Genomic DNA, 23,288 nt, shown 5'->3' on the forward strand with positions numbered 1-23,288 from the left:
CAGTTGCGCTCCGCTCACCCTGGGGTCGCTGTTGAGTAGGTTTGAGGGGTGACTGTAGCACATGGGGATGTGTGAAACTTACTCCTCAGCCTGAAGTGTCCCCACTTGCGCCAGCAAATAGCTAGCTTTTCGCGTGGCGCCAACTGGTAAGATGCTTCAGGAGGGCGGTCAGGTGTGCTTCGCGCCAGGTGTGGTCCGAATTGGGTGGTCCAAATTGCTAAGCAAGCAGCGTGACTTCCTTTACAGATGCATGGGTTGTTGTGGTGAAAGATGCATTAGAACACAAAACTCCACCTCTAAAGGATATGATCTTTACTTTAAACAGAAGCGGGGTTTGCCCGAGCACAGGTGGATGAATTCTAGTCATAAACCCAACATTTACTAATCACAGCTGACAGTGCCAGCCCATCTGCTCAACATTCTCTGAAATATTTTGGAGTGGAAAATAGCTGGATGAGATTCTGCACTTCGGCAACCATTACAAAAACAGCACCAAGTACCAGTAGCTCGCTCAGTCTAGTCACTCCAAAGCGCACTGCAATGTTTCCATCTGCGCAAACGCTACTATAAAGGATTCAAAACCAATGCTGTATAGCTTGACAATTCGGGGGGTTTCTTTGCAGTAAAAATATAGCATTTTGGGTCCTACACAGAAGTGCGCAATGATGTTTAGTCGAGCATCTGTCGTGTCTTTGCATCTGGTGCTGTTATGCGAGGTGGCATCGTCAGCCAAGGTGTCCAAGAACTCCACCCGGAACCGACAGTGTTTGGACTTTCTCGAGCAGATGTTTGGGCGTCCTGAACGCGTTCCACCACACTCTGCAGCTTGCACCCTTGGAGTGCCAGAATATCACTTGCCTGTCAGCGGGACACCCTGTTCCAGAGAAAAGTCCTGGATCCCCGTCAACTTTCACAGCCTCTCTCCCTGGGCATACAGGTAGGAATACCTGGATCTAAATGTCACGTGGGCCAATATTTCTTCACTGAGAAATCACAGTAATTGTGAATGGGTCAATAGAATGATCTAGGGTTTTGTCCTTCAACAGGATCTCCCACGACCCCGCCTGGTATCCCAGGTTCATACCCGAGGCATATTGCATGTGTAAAGGCTGCCCGACAGGTTCGTTTGGACAGGAGAGCGACCAGTACCGCAGAACCTGTGTACATGCCCTCCGTCATCCTGCGACGCACAGGGTCCTGTGTCGGGGTGCCCCACTCATACATAGAGCTACGTATCTGGCCGTGGGGGCCACCCGTGTTCCCCTGCTGGAGAAAGACAGGGATGCGCAGAGCAGCAAACAGAGCCTGGAGAGAGCAGTCTCAGCTCCAATGACAAGAATGTATAAAATATCCATGGGCAGCAAGGCAATAGAAAAAGAGCTGTGTAATATGTATGAAAATGCATGGTTGGCTGTGTAAGCAGCAGCAGCAGTTTTGAACCCAGGAGGATTTCAACAGTAATATCCTAATTGACACTGCCACCTGCTGGTATTACATGATACTCTAAGCATGTTTCCAGGCCCTGCAAATGAAATCCGACAGATTTTTACAACAGTTTAGACATCTTTATTTTCTGTGTGTATATGAAATATTATTTACACTGAAGTCAAACATGAATACCGTTATTCACTTACTTCACAATTATGTTATGGGATAAGAAATCATATTAAAAACAACCCACAGGGTCTTGATACCATGGTCCCCAAAATGAAACCTTGGATGTCTGACAGGCAATGAAAATTGCCCAACAAGATTAGTCTTCCTTGCAACTGTCACAGATATCATCAGTCAAGTCAGAACTGGGGCATTGATGGATGTCAGACATCAAAAGTCAATAAGGCCATACATGAAGGGTTGTAGAGCCTCAGGACAGGAGGTTTGAAGGGTAGTTAGTGAAACAGCGGAACTCGTTGGCCAGGTTTTTGTTGTGTTTGGGCAGGAAGCTGCATATCTTCAGACCCATCAGCTTCTCTGCATGCTCCTCCATGATGGCTCCTGAAGGAGAGTGGTAGATAAAACAAAGCTGCAGAGAGTGGCATGTCATTCTGGTATGTGTAAGAAGAATGCGCGTATTGAGTGTTGTGTGAGGTATGGAGAAGGGCACAAGCCCGAGGACAGACACAGCTACATGAGGCTCACCTGTGCAGAGCAGCACCTTGCCCTTGGCCAGGTACTTGACAGTCTGGGCGACCTTGGTGAGGCACTCCTCAGACAGGTAGGGGGGGTCAGCTAGGACAATATCAAAACTCTGTTGGGCCAGGTCCTCTGGGAGAGCTAGGGGCTCGTTGTAGTCATAGAAGATGAACTCTTGGCCGTAGGTGTCAAAACGGCGGTCGTACTCAAGAACCACAGCCGACACACCGTCAGAGCCCTCCACCACGCCCTGCTTCAGCTTCTGGTACACACTGGGTGCGCTCAGACAGGCTATCCTAGTAAGTAACAACATCACAATGTTAGTAAGCTTTAGAAGGGCAGTCTGTAGTGAAATACTCAACACACACCCCCCCGGCAGACTGTGTAAATGCATAGTACATAATCCCCTCACCTGCCACCTTTCCCAGCTTCCTGAATTACCTCTTCAACTAGCCTGGTTGCTGTCTCATCGCTGTACCAGAATTGGCTCATACGCTGGTGGACAGATATGTCAAGCAATGTAAATACAGCCATAATGTTGCTATAGAGGGGAGTGATAAGAGGGGAATAGCCAGTGGGCCAGCTGAGAAGTTTATCAGCAATATCTAGCATCACGGTCAACATACCCAGTCCTCTTCCACCGCCCCCACCGAGTACTTGTCCACCGGTGCTGTGCTCTGCACCAGCCCGTCCCTCTCCTCTGTGTAAAACTCATGCAGGGCAGCCAGAGTGGCCGCGGACAGCTGAGGGACATCGTCGTCGCTGTCACTCATGGCTTCAAACTTGCTGGAAGGTCGATGACAACCACCTACACGTAACACAAACAAACTGGAAAGCTAGCTAGTGAACTGTAACTTAGCTACCGTAGCTAGCTAACGTTAGCGTCAGTGTGTTGCGCTCTTAAAACGCGCTAACAAGCTACTACTGAAAACCGCAATGCTAGCTAGTTAGCCAGAAAGTGCAAGATCAACATATTTGCCTACTGTAAATTAGTATAGTTCCTTTAAGTGGTGTGTTGCTGGTTTCTGAAATAAAAATAAAGTGTCACTACTGATTAATCGTTTACAACACATGTCAAAAAATAACACACTACGGTTACGGTGTCCAAGGAAGGACATATGGCGATTTTGTCAGGCTGTGCATATGCTGTTCGCGAACGATTCGTTCTTTTTGAACGACTCTTTTTACTGACTCGAGATTCATGATTCATTTTTCTGAGTTACTCGTTAATTTTAATCGTTGGTTTGACCTGCTAGTGCTAGCCGCAATGAGTCATACACACTGAGGTATAATATAATTATAATTCTATAGCTGGATTAATACACGCTCCTCCGGATCAGCTTCTCCAGAGACGTGCTCCGACCGTGCGCATAGGAAAATAGATCATGAGCATAGAGATACATGTTTAGAACTGATAATTGATCGCATGCTGCAAGAATGACTGCAATTAATTGATTATGGAATGTTATGAGATGGACACAGCTCAACAAACTCCACCTCGAGAACGAATCGTTTGGTGGGCTGTAGTTCGCCCTCACGGGAGTTAAGCAATGTATTCCGCCATGAGTCGTTTGCAATCTAGTCTGGTTTAACGAAATTAAAGATTTGTTCTTCTGACTGAACGAGTCGAATCAGTCTTCCCATCTCTACCGTGCATGAATGACACATCAGTCAAATTAATTTGTATAATTAAATACATTAACAATCTCTACATATAATCATCCATTTTTATTTCAGAGATATTGAAAGCACTTTGGATTTTATGTTTTCAAGAACCACGATCAAAACGGAATATGGAACTTTTTCCATATTCTGTATAACAGGAAATTGAGATGGACAAAAATGAAAACAATGTAAACAGAAGAGGAAAAACTAAATATTTTACATAATACGTTTATGTACACTTTTACATTTCAATACAATTCATTCAGGCATTCCAAAATAACCAGGGTTGTGGTCTAAACAGAGGAAGGGAGTGAGTCCGTCTCAAATGCATGGTTAAAACAAGTGGTTTTGTTCAATTTTTGGTTCATTATTGCTTTCTTCAGTTATAGGGACTTGAACTTCCATCCAGTGTGTTTTGAAGTGGAAAGAGTGGCTGTGGCATAGAAAAATACAACTAGAGAGAGTATGCTAAACTTCAGGGGCCCAACCTTCCTAAGGGCCTAAGGCCTCCAATTGTCTGTGTCTTGGCTGTGGGCAGTCAGGACTGAAATGGTTCTAGGGAGCCAAAGGGTGGCAGAGAATAGAACTACAATCTAGAATGATAAAGAAATTGAATAAAACGTTTTCAAATTCACCCTCTTTTTTGTTAAAGTGAACTCATAACCATAAAAATGCAGCTTCTCTTCCATCTATCATCTTATAAAAACTTTTCAGTCATTGTTTTAAACATACATTTTTCCACTTTTTTTGAAAACATATATACACCCTTGATGAACATGAAGTGATTAGTTTTTTTGTCATCGGACCTCCCGTTTAACAGGTTCAGCAACCCGGTGGCGGGATCGAGCCTCTCGTTGTCATGGAGATTTGTGTGTGCGTGCTTCCACCGTGTTCTTGGTATGTGACAGGCACAGTCGTTGCTGTATGTAAGACACGTCTCAGCTTGGCCACACAGACACACGACACAAACAAGAAAACAAAGGCACTCTGGGAGGGGGAGGGGGTTAGGGTGTAGAGGCAGGGAGAGGCATAGCGTTCTCAGAACAGATTGGCACCTCCTCCTGTTGTGTTCATACCAACCCTCCCACTGGCAAACTTAAAAAATGATTGGATGAGTGGATGAGTCCATCCCTCTCTGATCCCCCCTCCCCTCACTGTATACGAGCGCTGGGGGCCTCTGATGAAAAAGGAGGGGATAGGGGGAGGAGCAGGCGTGGAAACCTGCCCAAACGACACCATAGTCCAGTCCACACCACTGCTCCCTTCAGTGTCTCAACCTCCCCCCTTTATGTCACAGTCTAACAGTGCAGCTCCTCAGCTTGGTCTGTCTGTGTCTGTTTCATGGTTTGGCGTGGTCAGATGTGGTCAAGGTAGATCGTCTGTGAGCGGGTTGGACATAGAAATAGGTGCTAGGGAGGAGGGGAGTTTGGTGGTTATTTGACACAGAGCAGCCCACCTACGTTGGACACAAACTCCTCTAGGCTCTTGAGGAAGTCCACCTTCTGCTTGCGGTCCATGCTGGGCGGCGTGCTGCTGGCTGTCAGCTTGTTAAAGGCGTCGGCCAGTCGCTGGTAGATGACGGCATCTCGCTGGGTGGCGAGCAGAGACTCCACCAGCTCCTTGTACTCCGCCTGGCGAGAGGGAAGGAGAGAGGATAGGGAATTACGTCATCATATGAGGCCGACAGGAGGTACAACATCCACATACATCACCATAGCCAATCAAAAGACTAAGATAAATCAAATCAAATTCTATTTGCCACATGCGCCGAATACAAAAGTTGTAGACCTTACAGTGAAATGCTTAATTACAAGCCCTTAACCAACAATGCAGTTTTAAGAAAAAAACAAAAGTTAAGTAAAAAATAGATATGTAAAAAATAAAAATAGCAAATAATTAAAGAGCAGCAGTAAAATAAAATAACAGTAGGGAGGCTATATACAGGGGGTACCGGTACAGAGTCAATGTGTGGAAGCACCGGTTAGTCGAGGTAACGGAGGTAATATGTACATGTGGGTAGAGTTAAAGTGACTATGCATACATAATAAACAGAGTAGCAGCAGCGTAAAAGAGGGTCCGGGTAGCCATTTGATTAGCTGTTCAGGAGTCTTATGGCTTGGGGGTAGAAGCTGTTAAGAAGCCAGTTGGACCTACACTTGGCGCTCCGATACTGCTTGGCGTGCGGTAGCAGAGAGAACAGTCTATGACTAGGGTGGCTGGAGTCTGACAATTTTTAGGGCCTTCCTCTGACACTGCCAGGTATAGAGGTCCTGGATGGCAGGAAGCTTGGCCCAAGTGATGTACTGGGCCGTACGCACTACCCTCTGTAGTGCCTTGCGGTCGGAGGCCGAGCAGTTGCCATACCAGGCAGTGATGCAACCAGTCAGGATGCTCTCGATGGTGCAGCTGTATAACTTTTTGAGGATCTGAGGACCCATGCCAAATCTTTTCAGTCTCCTGATGGGGAATAGGCTTTGTCGTGCCCTCTTCACGACTGTCTTGGTGTGTTTGGACCATGATAGTTTGTTGGTGATGTGGACACCAAGGAACTTGAAGCTCTCAACCTGTTCCACTACAGCCCCGTCGATGAGAATGGGGGTGTGCCCAGTCTTCTTTTTTTCCCACTGTAGTCCACAATCATCTCCTTTGTCTTGATCACGTTGAGGGAGATGTTGTTATCCTGGCACCACATGGCCAGGTCTCGGACCTCCTCCCTATAGGCTGTCTCATCATTGTCGGTGATCAGGAGTACCACTGTTGTGTCATCTGCAAACTTAATGATGGTGTTGGAGAGGTGCCTGGCCATGCAGTCATGGGGGAACAGGGAGTACAGGAGGGGACTGAGCACACACCCCTGAGGGGCCCCGTGTTGAGGATGAGCATGGCAGATGTGTTGTTACCTACCCTTACCACCTGGGGGAGGCCTGTCAGGAAGTCCAGGATCCAGTTGCAGAGGGAGGTGTTTAGTCCCAGGGTCCTTAGCTTAGTGATGAGCTTTGAGGGCACTATGGTGTTGAACGCTGAGCTGTAGTCAATGAATAGCATTCTCACTCAGGTGTTCCTCTTGTCCAGGTGGGAAAGGGCAGGGTGGAGTGCAATAGTGATTGCATCATCTGTGGATCTGTTGGGGCGGTATGCAAATTGGAGTGGGTCTAGGGTTTCTGGGATAATGGTGTTGATGTGAGCCATGACCAGCCTTTCAAAGCACTTCATGGCTACAGACGTGAGCGCTACGGGTAGGTAGTCATTTAGGCAGGTTATCTTAGTGTTCGTGGACACAGGGACTATTGGTGGTCTGCTTGAAACATGTTGGTATTACAGACTCAGTCAGGGACATGTTGAAAATGTCAGTGAAGACACTTGCCAGTTGGTCAGCGCATGCTCGGAGTACACGTCCTGGTAATCCGTCTGGCCCTGCGGCCTTGTGAATGTTGACCTGCTTAAAAGTCTTACTCACATCGGCTACGGAGAGCGTGATCACATAGTCATCCGGAACAGCTGATGCTCTCATGCATGCGTCAGTGTTGCTTGCCTCGAAGCGAGCATAGAAGTGATTTAGCTCGTCTGGTAGGCTTGTGTCACTGGGCAGCTTGCGGCTGTGCTTCCCTTTGTAGTCTGTAATAGTTTTCAAGTCCTGCCACATCCGACGAGTGTCGGAGCCGGTGAAGTACGATTCAATCTTAGTCTTGTATTGACTCTTTGCCTGTTTGATGGTTCGTTGGAGGGCATAGCGGGATTTCTTTTAAGCGTCCGGGTTAGAGTCCCGCTCCTTGAAAGCGGCAGCTCTACCCTTAAGCTCAGTGTGGATGTTGCCTGTAATCCATGGCTTCTGTTTGGGGTATGTACAGTTGAAGTCGGAACCAAACCAAATACATTTGAACTCAGTTTTTTCACTATTCCTGACATTTAATCCTAGTAAAAATTCCCTGTCTTAGGTCAGTTAGGATAACCACTTTATTTTAAGAATGTGACATTTCACAATAATAGTAGAGAGAATGATTTATTTAAGCTTTTATTTCTTCATCACATTCCCAGTGGGTCAGAAGTTTACATACACTCAATTAGTATTTGGTAGCATTGCCTTGAAATTGTTTAACTTGGGTCAAACGTTTCGGGTAGCCTTCCACAAGCTTCCCACAAAAAGTTGGGTGAATTTTGTCCCATTCCTCCTGACAGAGCTGGTGTAACTGTGTCAGGTTTGTAGGCCTCCTTGCTCGCACACACTTTTTCAGTTCTGCCCACAAATGTTCTATAGGATTGAGGTCAGGGCTTTGTGATGGCCACTCCAATACCTTGACTTTGTTATCCTTAAGCCATTTTGTCACAAATTTGGAAGTATGCTTGGGGTCATTGTCCATTTGGAAGAACCATTTGCGACCAAGCTTCAACTTCCTGACTGATGTCTTGAGATGTTACTTCAATATATCCACATCATTTTCCTTCCTCATGATGCCATCTATTTTGTGAAGTGCACCAGTCCCTCCTGCAGCAAAGCACCCCCACAGCATGATGCTGCCACCCCCGTGCTTCACGGTTGTGATGGTGTTCTTCGTCTTGCAAGCACCCCTTTTTCCTCCAAACATAACGATGGTCATTATGGCCAAACAGTTCTATTTTTGTTTCATCAGACTAGAGGAAATTTCTCCAAAAAGTACGATCTTTGTCCCCATGTGCAGTTGCAAACCGTAGTCTGGCTTTTTAATGGCGGTTTTGGAGCAGTGGCTTCTTCCTTGCTGAGCGGCCTTTCAGGTTATGTCGATATAGGACTCGTTTTACTGTGGATATAGATACTTTTGTACACCTGTTTCCTCCAGCATCTTCACAAGGTCCTTTGCTGTTGTTCTGGGATTGATTTGCACTTTTCGCACCGTTATGATGAGTTTCTCAGGTATCAAAGAATCAAGGATGCAAGGATATACTTAGACATTCTGTGGAGGTTTCATACCAAGTATTTATTGAATCACGAGCTCATGGGTTCATCTAACCAACGGACATAGCTTTGCCCTTCGTCAGTTGAACTAACTTGAACAAAGACACTCTACCTTATATACCCTTTATTACCAACTTCCTGGCATACATCTGGCAAGTCTCCATGGGCACTCCCTGTCTTTGATGTTCATCACTCTTTACCCCAAGTCACTATCCTAAACATCACTAATCTACCTTGACATAATGGAATGTAGACTTCATGGCCCCAAACCACTCATCTCTTAACTCTTCCTCTGTCCTCACAATACTATGACATGACATCATTACACGCACCAAAGTACATTCAACTCTAGGAGACAGAACACGTCTCCTTCCTGAGTGGTATGACGGCTGCGTGGTCCCATGGTGTTTATCCTTGCGTATTATTGTTTGTACAGATTAACTTGGTACCTTCAGGCATTTGGAAATTGCTCCCAAGGATGAACCAGACTTGTGGAGGTCTACAGTTTTTTTCTGAGGTCTTGGCTGATTTCTTTTAAATTTTTCCATGATGTCAAGCAAAGAGGCACTGAGTTTGAAGGTAGGCCTTGAAATACATCCACAGGTACACCTCCAATTGCCTCAAATGATGTCAATTAGCCTATCGGAAGCTTCTAAAGCCATGACATCATTTTCTGGAATTTTCCAAGCTTTTTAAAGGCACAGTCAACATAGTGTATGTAAACGTCTGACCCACTGGAATTGTGATACAGTGAATTATAAGTGAAATAATCTGTCTGTAAACAATTGTTGGAAAAATGACTTGTCATGCACAAAGTAGATGTCTTAACCGACTTGCCAAAACTATAGTTTGTTAACAAGAAATTAGTGGAATGGTTGCAAAATGAGTTTTAATGACTCCAACCTAAGTGTATGTAAACTTCCGACTTCAACTGTAGATTCGGTCACTGTGGGGACGACGTTATTGATGCACTTATTGATGAAGCCAGTGACTGATGTGGTGTACTCCTCAATGCTATTGGAAGAATCCCAGAACATATTCCAGTCTGTGCTAGTAAAACAGTCCTGTAGCTTAGCATCTGCGTCATCTGACCACTTCCTTATTAACCGAGTCACTGGTGCTTCCTGCTTTAGTTTTTGCTTATAAGCAGGAATCAGGAGGATAGCGTTATGGTCAGATTTGCCAAATGGAGGGCGAGGGAGCGCTTTGTACGTGTCTCTGTGTGTGGAGTAAAGGTGGTCTAGAGTTTTTTCCCCTCTGTTTGCACATTTAACATGCTGGTAGAAATGAGGTAGAACGGATTTAACATTTCCCTGCATTAAAGTCCCCGGCCTCTAAATATAGATGAAAACTATCTTGGTAAATAGTGTGGTCTACAGCTTATCATGAGATACTCTACCTCAGGCGAGCAAAACCTCGAGACTTCCTTAGTATTCGATTTTATGCACCAGCTGTTGTTTACAAATATACACAGACCGCCACCCCTTGTCTTACCGGAGTCAGCCGTTCTATCCTGCCGATGTAGCGTATATCCCGCCAGCTCTATGTTATCCATGTCGTCGTTCAGCCACGACTCAGTGAAACATAAGATATTACAGTTTTAATGTCCCGTTGGTAGGATAACCTTAATCTTAGGTCGTCCAATTTATTTTCAAATGATTGAACATTGGCTAATAGGATTGATGGAAGAGGCAGTTTACTCGCTTGCCGTCGGATGCTTACAAGGCACCCCGACCTACGTCCACGATATCTCTGTCTCTTTCTCATGCGAATGACGGGGATTTGGGCCTTGTCGGGTGTCTGTAGGATATCCTTTGCGTCCGACTCGTTGAAAAAATCTTCGTCCAATACGAGGTGGGTAATCGCTGTCCTGATATCAAGAAGCTCTTTTTGGTCATAAGAGACGGTGGCAGAAACATTATGTACAGAATAAATTACAAATAACGCGAAAAAACACACATAATGGTACAATTGGTTAGAGGGCTGTAAAACGGCAGCCATCTTCCCCGGCGCCATTCTAGTGTGTGGGAAGTATGGTCCTGCTCACACTGCCCTACCCTATGCTTTGACTTCTTTCTCCCCTCTCTCTCCAGATGAAATCTTGCGACTTGTGACGGCCGGCAGCCCAACAACCTGCCCGCTTGACCCTATCCCCTCCACTCTTCTCCAGACCATTTCCGGAGACCTTCTCCCTTACCTCACCTCGCTCATCAACTCATCCTTGACCACTGGCTATGTCCCTTTCGTCTTCAAGAGAGCGAGAGTTGCACCCCTTCTCAAAAAACCTACACTCGATCCCTCCGATGTCAACAACTACAGACCAGTATCCCTTCTTTCTTTTCTCTCCAAAACTCGAGCATGCCGTCTTTAGCCAACTCTCTTGCTCTCTCTCAGAATGACCTTCTTGATCCAAACCAGTCAGGTTTCAAGACTGGTCATTCAATTGAGACTGCTCTTCTCTGTGTCACGGAGGCTCTCCGCACTGCTAAAGCTAACTCTCTCTCCTCTGCTCTTGTCCTTCTAGACCTGTCTGCTGCCTTTGATACTGTGAACCATCAGATCCTCCTCTCCACCCTCTCCGAGTTGGGCATCTCCGGCGCGGCTCACTCTTGGATTGCGTCCACCTGACAGGTCGCTCCTACCAAGTGGCGTGGCGAGAATCTGTCTCCGCACCACGTGCTCTCACCACTGGTGTCCCCCAGGGCTCAGTTCTAGGCCCTTTCCTATTCTCGCTATACACCAAGTCACTTGGCTCTGTCATATCCTCACATGGCCTCTCCTATCATTGCTACGCAGACGACACACAACTAATCTTCTCCTTTCCCCCTTCTGATAACCAGGTGGCGAATCGCATCTCTGCATGTCTGGCAGACATATCAGTGTGGATGACGGATCACCACCTCAAGCTGAACCTCGGCAAGACAGAGCTGCTCTTCCTCCCGGGGAAGGACTGCCCGTTCCATGATCTCGCCATCACGGTTGACAACTCCGTTGTGTCCTCCTCCCAGAGTGCAAAGAGCCTTGGCGTGACCCTGGACAACACCCTGTCGTTCTCCGCTAACATCAAGGCGGTGACCCGATCCTGTAGGTTCATGCTCTACAACATTCGGAGAGTACGACCCTGCCTTACACAGGAAGCGGCACAGGTCCTAATCCAGGCACTTGTCATCTCCCGTCTGGATTACTGCAACTCGCTGTTGGCTGGGCTCCCTGCCTGTGCCATTAAACCCTTACAACTCATCCAGAATGCCGCAGCCCGTCTGGTGTTCAACCTTCCCAAGTTCTCTCACGTCACCCCGCTCCTCCGCACACTCCACTGGCTTCCAGTTGAAGCTCGCATCTGCTATAAGACCATGGTGCTTGCCTACGGAGCTGTGAGGGGAACGGCACCTCCGTACCTTCAGGCTCTGATCAGTCCCTACACCCAAACGAGGGCATTGCGTTCATCCACCTCTGGCCTGCTGGCCCCCCACCTCTGCGGAAGCACAGTTTCCGCTCAGCCCAGTCAAAACTGTTCGCTGCTCTGGCACCCCAATGGTGGAACAAGCTCCCTCACGACGCCGGGACAGCGGAGTCACTCACCACCTTCCGGAGACACTTGAAACCCCACCTCTTTAAGGAATACCTGGGATAGGATAACCCCCCCCCCCACTTACCCCACCCAAAAAAAAAAAAATATATATATATTGTAAAGTGGTTACCCCACTGGCTATAAGGTGAATGCACCAATTTGTAAGTCGCTCTGGATAAGAGCGTCTGCTAAATGACGTAAATGTAATGTAAAGTATAAAAGCAAAGGATACTCACTTGATGCAGGCACACTAGTGTATAGAGAGCTTCTCCCGCTGCCACTGTGATCTCTGTGTTGTGTTTCTGCAGTACTAGCATGTCAAACACCAACTAGAGAGGGTGAGAGAAAGAGATTTTCCATTACAAAACATTTCCTATTTTTGAGCATAATGAAATGAAGCAGACCCTGTAGTTAGGAGGAAATCCCAGGAGGGGGCTGCCTCACCTTGAGGAAGTGGCGTGTGGCGATGAAGAGGGGCGTGTCTTTCTCCTGGGTCTTGGCACACTGCTCGGCCAGGGGGGACAGAGCCTCCAGACACAGCTGGCTGACCTCTGAACTCATGGAAGTCATGCCCAGCTCTAGGGAGTACATGAGACTCTTGAACAGCTCCTCTGGTAGCTGGGGGATCTTCTCAGGGAAGATCTCACAGATGAATGTGATGAGCTTGTAGTACTGATTACACAGAGACGGAAACTGGAAACACACAGAGACAAACCAGTTAAACAACATTTTGTAGTACAGTGACTATGTAGATCACTACTTCAAAAATACTTCAAGGAAGGAAGGGAGCATTGTAAATGTATTGGCCCTGGGTCTTACCTTGAGCAGGTCCTGAGACATGAGCGGCAGAATGATGTTGACCCCAAACAGAACTACGTCTGCAGCCGACACAGACCGACCTGCCGCTCCCGAACCCTGCTCCCGGAACACCTCATCTATTCCACCATCAACGCACAAACACAAGAGAGGACTTTGTAAGTATTGACAACCAACTAGGAACCTAAAATATCATACATAAAACGCTGACTGACGTCATTGGGGATGTTGGAGATGTAGACACACACACACACCGTCCACACCTGTGTCTGAGAAGTCAATAAATTCCTTAGAGAGCAGGTTGGTAAGCAGCTCCATGATGAGCAGTAGGTCCTGGTACTGGTCCTCCTCAGCAGCCACATCAGCCCTCTTCCTGCCCAGGTTGTTCTTAGAGTAGACCTGCAGCAGAGTCAGGCATGCCTCGTACAGCTTCATAGACTTCGACTGGGGGGGCAGAGAGTGAGAAGAAGTAGCTGTTGACTCTAGTCTTCCCAGTGAAAGCTCCCACATACACACACACACACACACAGCTACCAGATTCTTATTTACAATTGCTAATAATATATTTTATTATTTCTTATTGTTGTTGCATTGTCAAGAAGGAACCTGTAAGTAAGCATTTCGTTGGACGGTGTATACCATGCGTATCCTGTACATACGACTAATAAAACTTCAAACCTATCCCATTAAATTGCTTTAGACAGAATACAAGTATAGGGATTTCTAATAAAGCGTGTGGTTATTATTAGAACGATCGTCACCTCTCCCAGGTAGCAGATCTGTTTGTGGGCGACCTCCACGAACACCTCGATGATGAGGTTGACGGTCTCGGGCGTGTTGCGGTACACCTCCATCAGGCCGATGCAGCTGGACAGGAAGTCCATGAGGAAGCTGAAGAGAGCAGCCACGTTGTCGATCTGCGTTGCCTCGGCGATGCCACACAGCGCCTCCAGAGTGGCGACGATCTCCCGCTTCACACTCTCCTCCTGACAGATCTGGGGAAAGTTCTCCTGGTTGATCAGGTTGAGGAAGCGCTGCTGGAGGGGGTGCAGCACCTGGAGGGTGAGGAAGAGGGAGAGCGAGGTGATCAATCAATCACATCTAATCAATCAACAATATTTGTCACAAAGTGCTTTACAGTAACGTGGCCCCAAACCCCAAAGAAGGAGAAGGAGAGAGAGGATGAAGAGAGAAAGATCGGGCTATTTTCATTCCCACCTCTTTCTAATGGGCTACTGTACTGTAAACACTCTACAGTCAGAGCAGCTGGAAGTCAAGACAGCTGCCATCTCATTCTTAGATCTCTCCTAATGGCTTTGGAGTCATCTTGCATTACTATACAAAGGCCTTCAAGATCATTATGAGGATCATTATCACGCCATAGACTCTAGGGAGATCTAATGGTTTTGGTTAAATAATTTGGCTTCACCGTTTGTTACTACTGAAGTCTATGTGGAGAGTGGTTCAACAGAATCACCACAGTAGGGAAGGGAAGTTACAGGGAAAAGACACTTGAGATCTCACAATTTGTTACCAGCTGAAGTCTATGGGGAAAGAGAGACTATATAGAGGAAATCTGAAGGGAAATTACACTTGAGAGCTTTCAGTTATGGCTCTATTTCCCTGGGTCCTTTGAGGGGTGTGTGTGTGAGTTAGTTCCATTTAGGGATTCAGAGTGGGGGGTTCCATGTGTGTGTGGTCTCTGGGCTTCTATAGGGTTCCCCACCTCGGTCCAGTACTGCTGTTTGGTGTCTGAGTCCATGTGTGCGAAGCCCCCCAGAACCAGGGCCTTCATGAGGGACCTCTGTACTGAGCTGGACAGCAGGTCCAGGGGAGGGCTGCGGCTGGCAAACTGCTTCGCCAAGTTCCACCAGTTCTCACACTGTACCACAATGTTGGCCCTGAGAGAGGAGGGGTGGAGAAAGGTTTGTTGGCATGTGATAATCATTGGCAAGATCATTTTTATTTTCTTCTTAACTACTCTATCATTCCACCACAAGCGGCCGTTGTTTCAAGTGCCAAAGCTTAGGCTCATATCCTAACAAGATTTTTGTGTGTTCATATTTCAAGTCAGGATACAGAATTTAGTCAGTCAGTCAGTCAGTGTCTCACCTCTCCCTCTTCTCCACCAGACAGACCAGTAGCTCTTCCTGATCAGTCAGTCAGTCAGTCAGCCAGTCAGCCAGTCAGCCAGTCAGCCAGTCAGCCAGTCAGCCAGCCAGTCAGTGTCTCACCTCTCCCTCTTCTCCACCAGACAGACCAGTAGCTCTTCCTGATCAGTCAGTCAGTCAGTCAGCCAGTCAGCCAGTCAGCCAGTCAGCCAGTCAGCCAGTCAGCCAGTCAGCCAGTCAGCCAGCCAGTCAGTGTCTCACCTCTCCCTCTTCTCCACCAGACAGACCAGTAGCTCTTCCTGATCAGTCAGTCAGTCAGTCAGTCAGTCAGTCAGTCAGTCAGTCAGCCAGTCAGCCAGCCAGTCAGTGTCTCACCTCTCCCTCTTCTCCACCAGACAGACCAGTAGCTCCACCGTGTCATTGGCCAGTTCAGGTTCAGAGCTCCACACCGACAGGTTGTTGATCACCTTCTCCAGCAGGTATCCCACAATCCACTGGGCCCCCTCCGTGTCCACCCCGAATGCCATGCTCAGGGGGATACTGATCTAAAGGAGGAATGAAAAGAGCGAGAAAGAGAGGTGTGAAATGGTGGCGGGATAGATTAAAATCACTGCAACACTTTAACAGATCAGATGTCATAAATAGCCATTGTCCAGTCCAGTGGTATACTGCACTCTTCCTCACAATGCCATGATCCACAGGGAACCAGCTTCTACAAGACACACTGGTGTCAAGCGACAGAGCACTGGTAGTGTAAACGTGATAGTGATGGAAGATAATCCCTAGCATTTTCACCACCTCAATTGTCCATTAGGGTTCAGTGACTGTCACAAAGACTATTTATGAAGTAATCTGTGTTTTTTGTGTGTTTTTTTAGGGGGTCGATCAGATTTAATATTGCAGATAGATTTTAACTTCCATCAATGTAATTGTCTGCATCACTTCCAATCCCCCATATATATATATTTTTTTCCTCGCAAATATATATATATATTTCTCGCAAATATATATATATATATATTTCTCTCGCACTTATATTTCCCTTTATTACATTCCAACCCCACCACCCCTCCCCTAATAGGAGTAAACTAGTGAACAACAACGCTTAGGCCTCTACTTCTAGCTTATACAGTGAGGGAAAAAAGTATTTGATCCCCTGCTGATTTTGTACGTTTGCCCACTGACAATGACATTGGTCCTCTGTAGCTCAATTGGTAGAGCATGGCGCTTGTAACGCCAGGGTAGTGGGTTCGATCCCCGGGACCACCCATACGTAAAAATGTATGCACACATGACTGTATGTCGCTTTGGATAAAAGCGTCTGCTAAATGGCATATTATTATATTATTATTATCAGTCTATAATTTTAATGGTAGGTTTATTTGAACTGTAAGAGACAGAATAACAACAAAAAAATCCAGAAAAACGCATGTAAAAAATGTTATAAATTGATTAGCATTTTAATTAGGGAAATAAGTATTTGACCCCTCTGAAAAACATTACTTAGTACTTGGTGGCAAAACCCTTGTTGGCAATCACAGAGGTCAGACGATTCTTGTAGTTGGCCACCAGGTTTGCACACATCTCAGGAGGGATTTTGTCCCACTCCTCTTTGCAGATCTTCTCCAAGTCATTAAGGTTTCGAGGCTGACGTTTGGCAACTCGAACCTTCAGCTCCCTCCACAGATTTTCTATGGAATTAAGGTCTGGAGACTGGCTAGGCCACTCCAGGACCTTAATGTGCTTCCTCTTGAGCCACTCCTTTGTTGCCTTGGCCATGTGTTTTGGGTCATTGTCATGCTGGAATACCCATCCATGACCCATTTTCAATGCCCTGGCTGAGGGAAGGAGGTTCTCACCCAAGATTTGATGGTACATGGGCCCCGTCCATCGTCCCTTTGATGCAGTGAAGTTGTCCTGTCCCCTTAGCAGAAAAACACCCCCAAAGCATAATGTTTCCACCTCCATGTTTGATGGTGGGGATGGTGTTCTTGGGGTCATAGGCAGCATTCCAGCATTCCTCCTCCTCCAAACACGACGAGTTGAGTTGATGCCAAAGAGCTCGATTTTGGTCTCATCTGACCACAACACTTTCACCCAGTTCTCCTCTGAATCATTCAGATGTTCATCGGCAAACTTCAGACGGGCCTGTATATGTGCTCTCTTGAGCATGGGGACCTTGCGGGCGCTGCAGGATTTCAGTCCTTCACGGCGTAGTGTGTTACCAATTGTTTTCTTGGTGACTATGGTCCCAGCTGCCTTGAGATCATTGACAAGATCCTCTTGTGTAGTTCTGGGCTGATTCCTCACCGTTCTCATGATCATTGCAACTCCACGAGGTGAGATCTTGCATGGAGCCCCAGGCCGAGGGAGATTGACAGTTCTTTTGTGTTTCTTCCATTTGCAAATAATCGCACCAACTGTTGTCACCTTCTCACCAAGCTGCTTGGCGATGGTCTTGTAGCCCATTCCAGCTTTGTGTAGGTCTACAATCTTGTCCCTGACATCCTTGGAGAGCTCTTTGGTCTTGGCCATGGTGGAGAGTTTGGAATCTGATTGATTGATTGCTTCTGTGGACAGGTGTCTTTTATACAGGTAACAAACTGAGAATAGGAGCACACTCTTAAAGGGAGTGCTCCTAATCTCAGCTTGTTACCTGTATAAAAGACACCTGGGAGCCAGAAATCTTTCTGATTGAGAGGGGGTCAAATACGTATTTCCCTCATTAAAATGCAAATCAATGTATAACATTTTTAACATGCGTTTTTCTGGATTTTTTTGTTTTTACTCTGTCTCTCACTGTTCAAATAAACCTACCATTAAAATTATAGACTGATCATTTCTTTGTCAGTGGGCAAACGTACAAAATCAGCAGGGGATCAAATACTTTTTCCCCCTCACTGTATATACTATATACATTTTATGGACACAGTCCATCAATTACAATAATTATATTTTGTTTGAGGTGTCTGGTGTTAGTTGTACCTGTTCGTAGAGTTTCTCGTCCACCAGTAGGTAAGTCTTGGCCCAGCGTCTGAGGAACCACACAATGTCCTTCCCCATCTGAGGGCTGAGCAGTTCTGTCAGACTGGCCCTGGTAGCCCTCGACTCAACCTCTGACGTCCTCAACACCGCTGACAACAACCTGACAGAGAGAGGATGGGAGGGAAGGAGGGATAAAGAAGTGAAAGGTAAAAGAGAGAAAGAAATGGAAAAAGAGGGAGATGGACAGAGAGAGACGGATAGAGATAGAGAGATAAAGAGAGGAAGAGAAGAGAGCGTGATAACGAGGGAAGTGAGAGGGGAATATATTGTAATAAGAAGCCAAGGCCAGGATGAGCAAGAGGAGGGGAAGAACAAAAGAAAGAGGCGGGGATTCAGTGTCTGTTTATATCAGTTACTCAGACAACAAATGACCACGTTGACACACGCACACACATCTCTGCTAAAGGCCAGAGAGATATAGGGCTTAGTGCATCTTAGTGTTCTGTATGTGAGAGATGGCCCTCAGTACATGCCCACGCAGCACCACAGTGCACTGTTTCACATTGTTTGCAAAAACAAAAGCCCATTGACATTAACAGAGCCGGGGTCGCACAGTGTTATTAGGAAACCTGATGCCGGCCTCTTGTCTTTCCAATCCTCTGACCCTGTGCCTCCTCGTCCCCACAGAGAACAATCCAGAGCCCCTTTCCACGACCCCCCACCTCCAAAATTCCCTATATGATTGCATGTACCCCCCCCGACCCCACACACACGTGTGCAGACACGCACACACACGACCCCAGCCTGCTCCTGGTCTTAGCAGCACCTGCCCCTGCCCTAATTGAATAACATGTTGGGAAGTGGTGGTCTGGTCCGGGGCTGGGAGGGCTGGCGCCGGGGGCTGCTCTAAGGCTGGCTAGGCCGCTACGCCATCATGTGAGTGTATACAAGGGCCTGTGTGTGTGTGTGTCTTCGACGGCCTGTGTATGTTAGCAGCTGGCATGGCTGGGTCTGTGCCAGGACATTCCCCCTCTGCGGCGCTGGCACCACACCCCCAGGGAGCCACACCCGCATCCTCGGGCACCAGGGTGATCAAACACACACAAGGGTTGAACATTGGCCCCGCACTGTACCTAATGTTTCCCTACCATACTGTAGGGGCGAGGACACCCTACCTAGATCTGTTGCCCCCTAAAAAAGTTAGGCTTCTGTTGGTTTCTTTGGACAGTTTCCATGCCAGATGGCCTGTGTAGTGCTATGTGGGCCGTTGTGCCCTGCCTGGAAAATAATCTAAGGGGAAGGCTGCCGCCATGCCATGCCACGGGGCAGAGGGTTTTATGAGACACACTCCAGACAGACAGAGCACTGGTGTGAACGTGACAGAGCTCTACAACCAGGGCTTAGTGAACAAGTCCACAGCTTAAAGCACAGCTGCTGTAGACAGTGAGGAGAGACTGTCCAACCTGTCCATTAGATCAGTGACTGACAGAGGCGACACTGTCCATTAGATCAGTGACTGAGACAGTGCATTTCAGATAGTGCTGAGCGATTAACCGACATTTCTGATATTTTTTGGTTTTGAAACAACTAATTGACCGATGTTGGTTCAATTATTTGAATTTTTCTTCTTCTGTGGGCTCAATGCGCACGTTGCGCAGTTTCTCAGGAGATACATCAGATCAAGCCCGAACTGTGTGATATAGTAGGGAGTTGTAGTTTCCAACATGCCAATATTCTACATAGTTTAGCGCAGAAAACGTGGTAATTAACAACAATGACCATAATCCATTGTGCGCCTACTTGTCCGGTCTGTGTTTCTTTTACACCTGCTACGTAAGAGACAGAAGAATGGTGTGATCGAGAGGGATAGAGAGCAGTTGCTTCGTGAGGTAGCTCTACCTAAAAATACATGATCTAAGTGATTGGTAGTTGGAATTCAGCAGTCATAAAAATATGCCTTATTTACGTTGAAGAACTACTACAATAGTGAATTTGTCAGACAGCATAGGCAGCAGCTCTATAGAGATGAGATGACTTGGAATGAAATAATAAAGTAATCAAATAAAACTAATGTAATACACAACATCTGAAATATTTCATTAAAGTAAAGTAATGTGAAAACAATATGTTTAATAAGTGATAATCAGACTACCATCATGGGACTTTTATTAATTGTTTTATTATTGCGTTGTTACAGCATTCAACCCACATAATGCATAGTGAGTGCATTTAATGTTTAAAAAAAAGAATATATTATTTTTATAATCGAACCGACCTCAAAAAGCACTAATCACTCAGCACTAATTTCAGACCCATTTGTTGATGGATTTATAGCAGCGACGGGCAACTCTGGTCCACTGACAGAAGCCTGTCAGGCAACTCTGGTCCACTGACAGAAGCCTGTCAGGCAACTCTGGTCCACTGACAGAAGCCTGTCAGGAAACTCTGGTCCACTGACAGAAGCCTGTCAGGAAACTCTGGTCCACTGACAGAAGCCTGTCAGGAAACTCGGGTCCACTGACAGAAGCCTGTCAGGAAACTCTGGTCCACTGACAGAAGCCTGAGTATCTGTTACTTTTAGTTCTTTCTTTGAAACCATATCTAATTTAGATGTGGGAATCCAGGTGTTTGCAATTAAGTGCCAGACAAAATAGCAAATCAGCAGACATTCAGCCTGTACTGTACACAGCCTTTTGACCAATCATAGTCCCTCCCTTACCTGATGACAGAGTCTGTCCTGTTGCACCCTGGGATAGAGGAGGCCTTCTCCCCGGGGGATCCCAGTATCTGCAGGGTGGTGTTGATGTCCACCTCAGTAGAGTGGTTGATAGAATACTCCATCACCTCCGCTGGGATAAGAGGAGTCTCACCCTGAGGGTCATCTGCCAGGAGGTAGCCTGGAACACACACACACACAACTACACTCTGACAACTAGGACTAGCACTAGCCAGAAACAATCCATTAAGGAGGTACCTTTAGAAGACAACATTTTCAAACACAGAAAAACTCCTGCAGTGGAGCTTTCCACTAATACATTGCAACCAATGCCATTCTTTACCAGTGTTATGCAAAGCACTGCTAGGATCCCCTAGAAAACTCTGAGCACACTAAGAGAGAGAACCAACTAGGGGTGTATGAAGTTAGGCATCAAAGGGGAATTATGTAGCCACTGGGAATGCTAAAATGTACTAAACAGCAGCAGTAGTACAACTGGTGGCCTGGCCCTTCCCGAACCAACATTCCTGCCATGCACCAATACACCAGCGCAGCCTGCCTCCCAGCCTAAATTTAGTCCCTAAAAACAACTAAGGAGATCTAAGGACATAGTCTTTGCCCCCCAGAGTGCAGTTAGAGGTTTCATTGTATTCTAACGGAACATAACCGACTGAATGCTAAAAGGATTGTTACATAATAAACAACAAGGGACCACGGATGGAATTGAGTCATGTATCCAACATGGGGCGATTCCCAACATTAATAAGGCACTAGCCTTATTTATGTTGGGAATCATCCCTTATAGTTATCCACTGACCTGAGACCAGTATGAGCCAGTGGATGTCTTCGTAGAGGTCGTCCAGGACCTTGCGGTCCACTGATCCGGGGTTAGACGAGTTCATGAGGTGCTGCTGGGTCCTCTGGAGCTGGCCGTGGAGCCGCGTCACACGGTCCTCCAACAGACTGCCCAACCACACACACAGGTCAGAATCATGAAACTCAGTTACAGAGCTAGGGGATAGCTCAGTTAGTAGAGCATGGCGCTTGCAACGCCAGGGTTGTGGGTTCAATTCCCACGGGGGCCCAGTATGAAAAAAATATATATGAAAAAAATAATGTATGTAAGTCGCTCTGGATAAGAGCGTCTGCTAAATGACTTAAAATGTAAAAGCAATTGTGTGTATGTACCTGGTCAGAAGGGGGATACAGTGGTTGGCTGCGATGCGTCCTAACATGCCGATGCTGGCCAGCTGGTCTGAGAACAGCTCTCTGTCGTCCTCCTGTAACTCATTAATCTCATCCTCCTCATGAGATGCCACACCGTTTGCTGTCTGGAGAGGAGAGGATAAAAGGGAAGAAAGAAAGAAAAACAAAGAAAAACAGAAAGAGTGAGTGAGGGAATGTTTGACAAAGGAGTGAGAGGACATGGATCATAGTGGATTGACTGTTTAAAAGCATTAACATATCAATTAACCATAACAACAACTGACTGATTATTTGAGTCTAGGTTGACAGGTGTGTGTGTGTGTGTGTGCGTGTGTGTCTCTCACCAGGTTGCGGGTGCCGTCGGGGGCGGCCAGGTGACACTGGATGTAGGAGTTGAAGACCTGAACGGAGGGTTGGACGAAGCAGCCGCGGGGGAAATGTTCATCGTCCTGAACCAGGGTCAGCCATGACTCTAACAGCTTGTCATACGCCTCCATGTATATCATGTCATCCTTATCCAGCTGGGCGGGAGGGGGGAGAGACTCATTGAATGTGCGTTTTCAATGCAACAATACGTAAAACATTTTTCCCATGGATCAACTATGTTCCTGCAGTAAGGCTTGAAGTGTATTGTTCCTGCAAGGTTTGAGGTGTAATGCTGACCACTTCCTCCAGGGCGGCGCTGCGTCCGAAGGAGCAGGTGAGGAGGGTGAGACAGTTGATGAAGGAAGTGAAGAGCTCGCTGGGCAGGGCGGTCAGGATGGCACGGGGGAACGTGCTGATCAGGTTGGAGATGATGTTAGAGATGCCCACTGCCTCAGAGTCCTCAATCTCTATCCTGGGACACAAACAAAACACAACCTTAAAACTAGGAATGTTGGCCAATTTGATAAAAAAAAAAAATTCAGACAAATATGGAACATCAGAGTTTTGGAAAGTATTTCACAAATGTATTTGAACCAGGTATGGTACTAAACCAGACGCTGTGCTCCGCTGCCCAGTGTGTGAGCACTGAGCAGTACCTGTTGCCTTGGGGTAGGGCCATGTTTCCACAGCCCCAGTTAGAGCACTGTCTGGAGGCCTGCCTGCTGTAGCTAGCCTACTGCGCGGCTCGCTAACCCCCATCAGATGGATTTAAATTGCAAGCAGAGCTGT

General features: G+C 46.8%; 2 protein-coding genes and 1 pseudogene across 3 annotated transcripts in view; 1 reads left to right on the forward strand and 2 right to left on the reverse strand.

The window, feature by feature from the left end:
- The first annotated feature begins 665 nt into the window (after positions 1-665).
- On the forward strand, positions 666-1,419 carry LOC311143795 (interleukin-17D-like; annotated as a pseudogene). The gene is made up of 2 exons: positions 666-937; positions 1,047-1,419. The product of its transcript is annotated as an interleukin-17D-like (transcript).
- A 129-nt stretch (positions 1,420-1,548) lies between these two features.
- eef1akmt1 (EEF1A lysine methyltransferase 1) lies at positions 1,549-3,235 on the reverse strand. Its single transcript, XM_084179078.1, has 4 exons — positions 2,760-3,235; positions 2,546-2,628; positions 2,140-2,429; positions 1,549-1,995 (listed from the first exon to the last, which is right to left on the reverse strand). Exons 1-4 carry the CDS (start codon positions 2,904-2,906, stop codon positions 1,865-1,867), a joined length of 651 nt encoding a protein of 216 aa, XP_084035204.1. The 5' UTR covers positions 2,907-3,235; the 3' UTR covers positions 1,549-1,864.
- A 607-nt stretch (positions 3,236-3,842) lies between these two features.
- Positions 3,843-23,288, reverse strand: part of xpo4 (exportin 4) — a gene marked incomplete at its 5' end in the record, with an annotated part of 47,038 nt that continues 27,592 nt past the window's right edge. The window contains 14 exon segments of the mRNA XM_084179677.1: positions 3,843-5,429; positions 12,536-12,628; positions 12,744-12,992; positions 13,119-13,234; positions 13,379-13,559; positions 13,877-14,170; positions 14,842-15,016; positions 15,602-15,771; positions 18,212-18,371; positions 20,931-21,108; positions 21,745-21,890; positions 22,116-22,258; positions 22,478-22,654; positions 22,797-23,001. Coding sequence (XP_084035803.1) covers positions 5,232-5,429; positions 12,536-12,628; positions 12,744-12,992; positions 13,119-13,234; positions 13,379-13,559; positions 13,877-14,170; positions 14,842-15,016; positions 15,602-15,771; positions 18,212-18,371; positions 20,931-21,108; positions 21,745-21,890; positions 22,116-22,258; positions 22,478-22,654; positions 22,797-23,001 — 2,485 coding nt within the window. The 3' untranslated portion in view covers positions 3,843-5,231.

Source organism: Coregonus lavaretus (genome assembly GCF_964263955.1).
Source record: "Coregonus lavaretus genome assembly, chromosome: 16".
Lineage (NCBI taxonomy): Eukaryota > Metazoa > Chordata > Actinopteri > Salmoniformes > Salmonidae > Coregonus > Coregonus lavaretus.

Bases quoted from the DNA above. Each gene is read 5' to 3' on its own strand.
- eef1akmt1 (XM_084179078.1), bottom strand. From the start codon at position 2,906: ATGAGTGACAGCGACGACGATGTCCCTCAGCTGTCCGCGGCCACTCTG. The intron at 2,430-2,545 runs GTGAGGGGATTA...GTTACTTACTAG, and splicing joins GAAGCTGGGAAAGGTGGCAG to GATAGCCTGTCTGAGCGCAC. The intron at 1,996-2,139 runs GTGAGCCTCATG...ACTCTCCTTCAG, and splicing joins CAAGGTGCTGCTCTGCACAG to GAGCCATCATGGAGGAGCAT.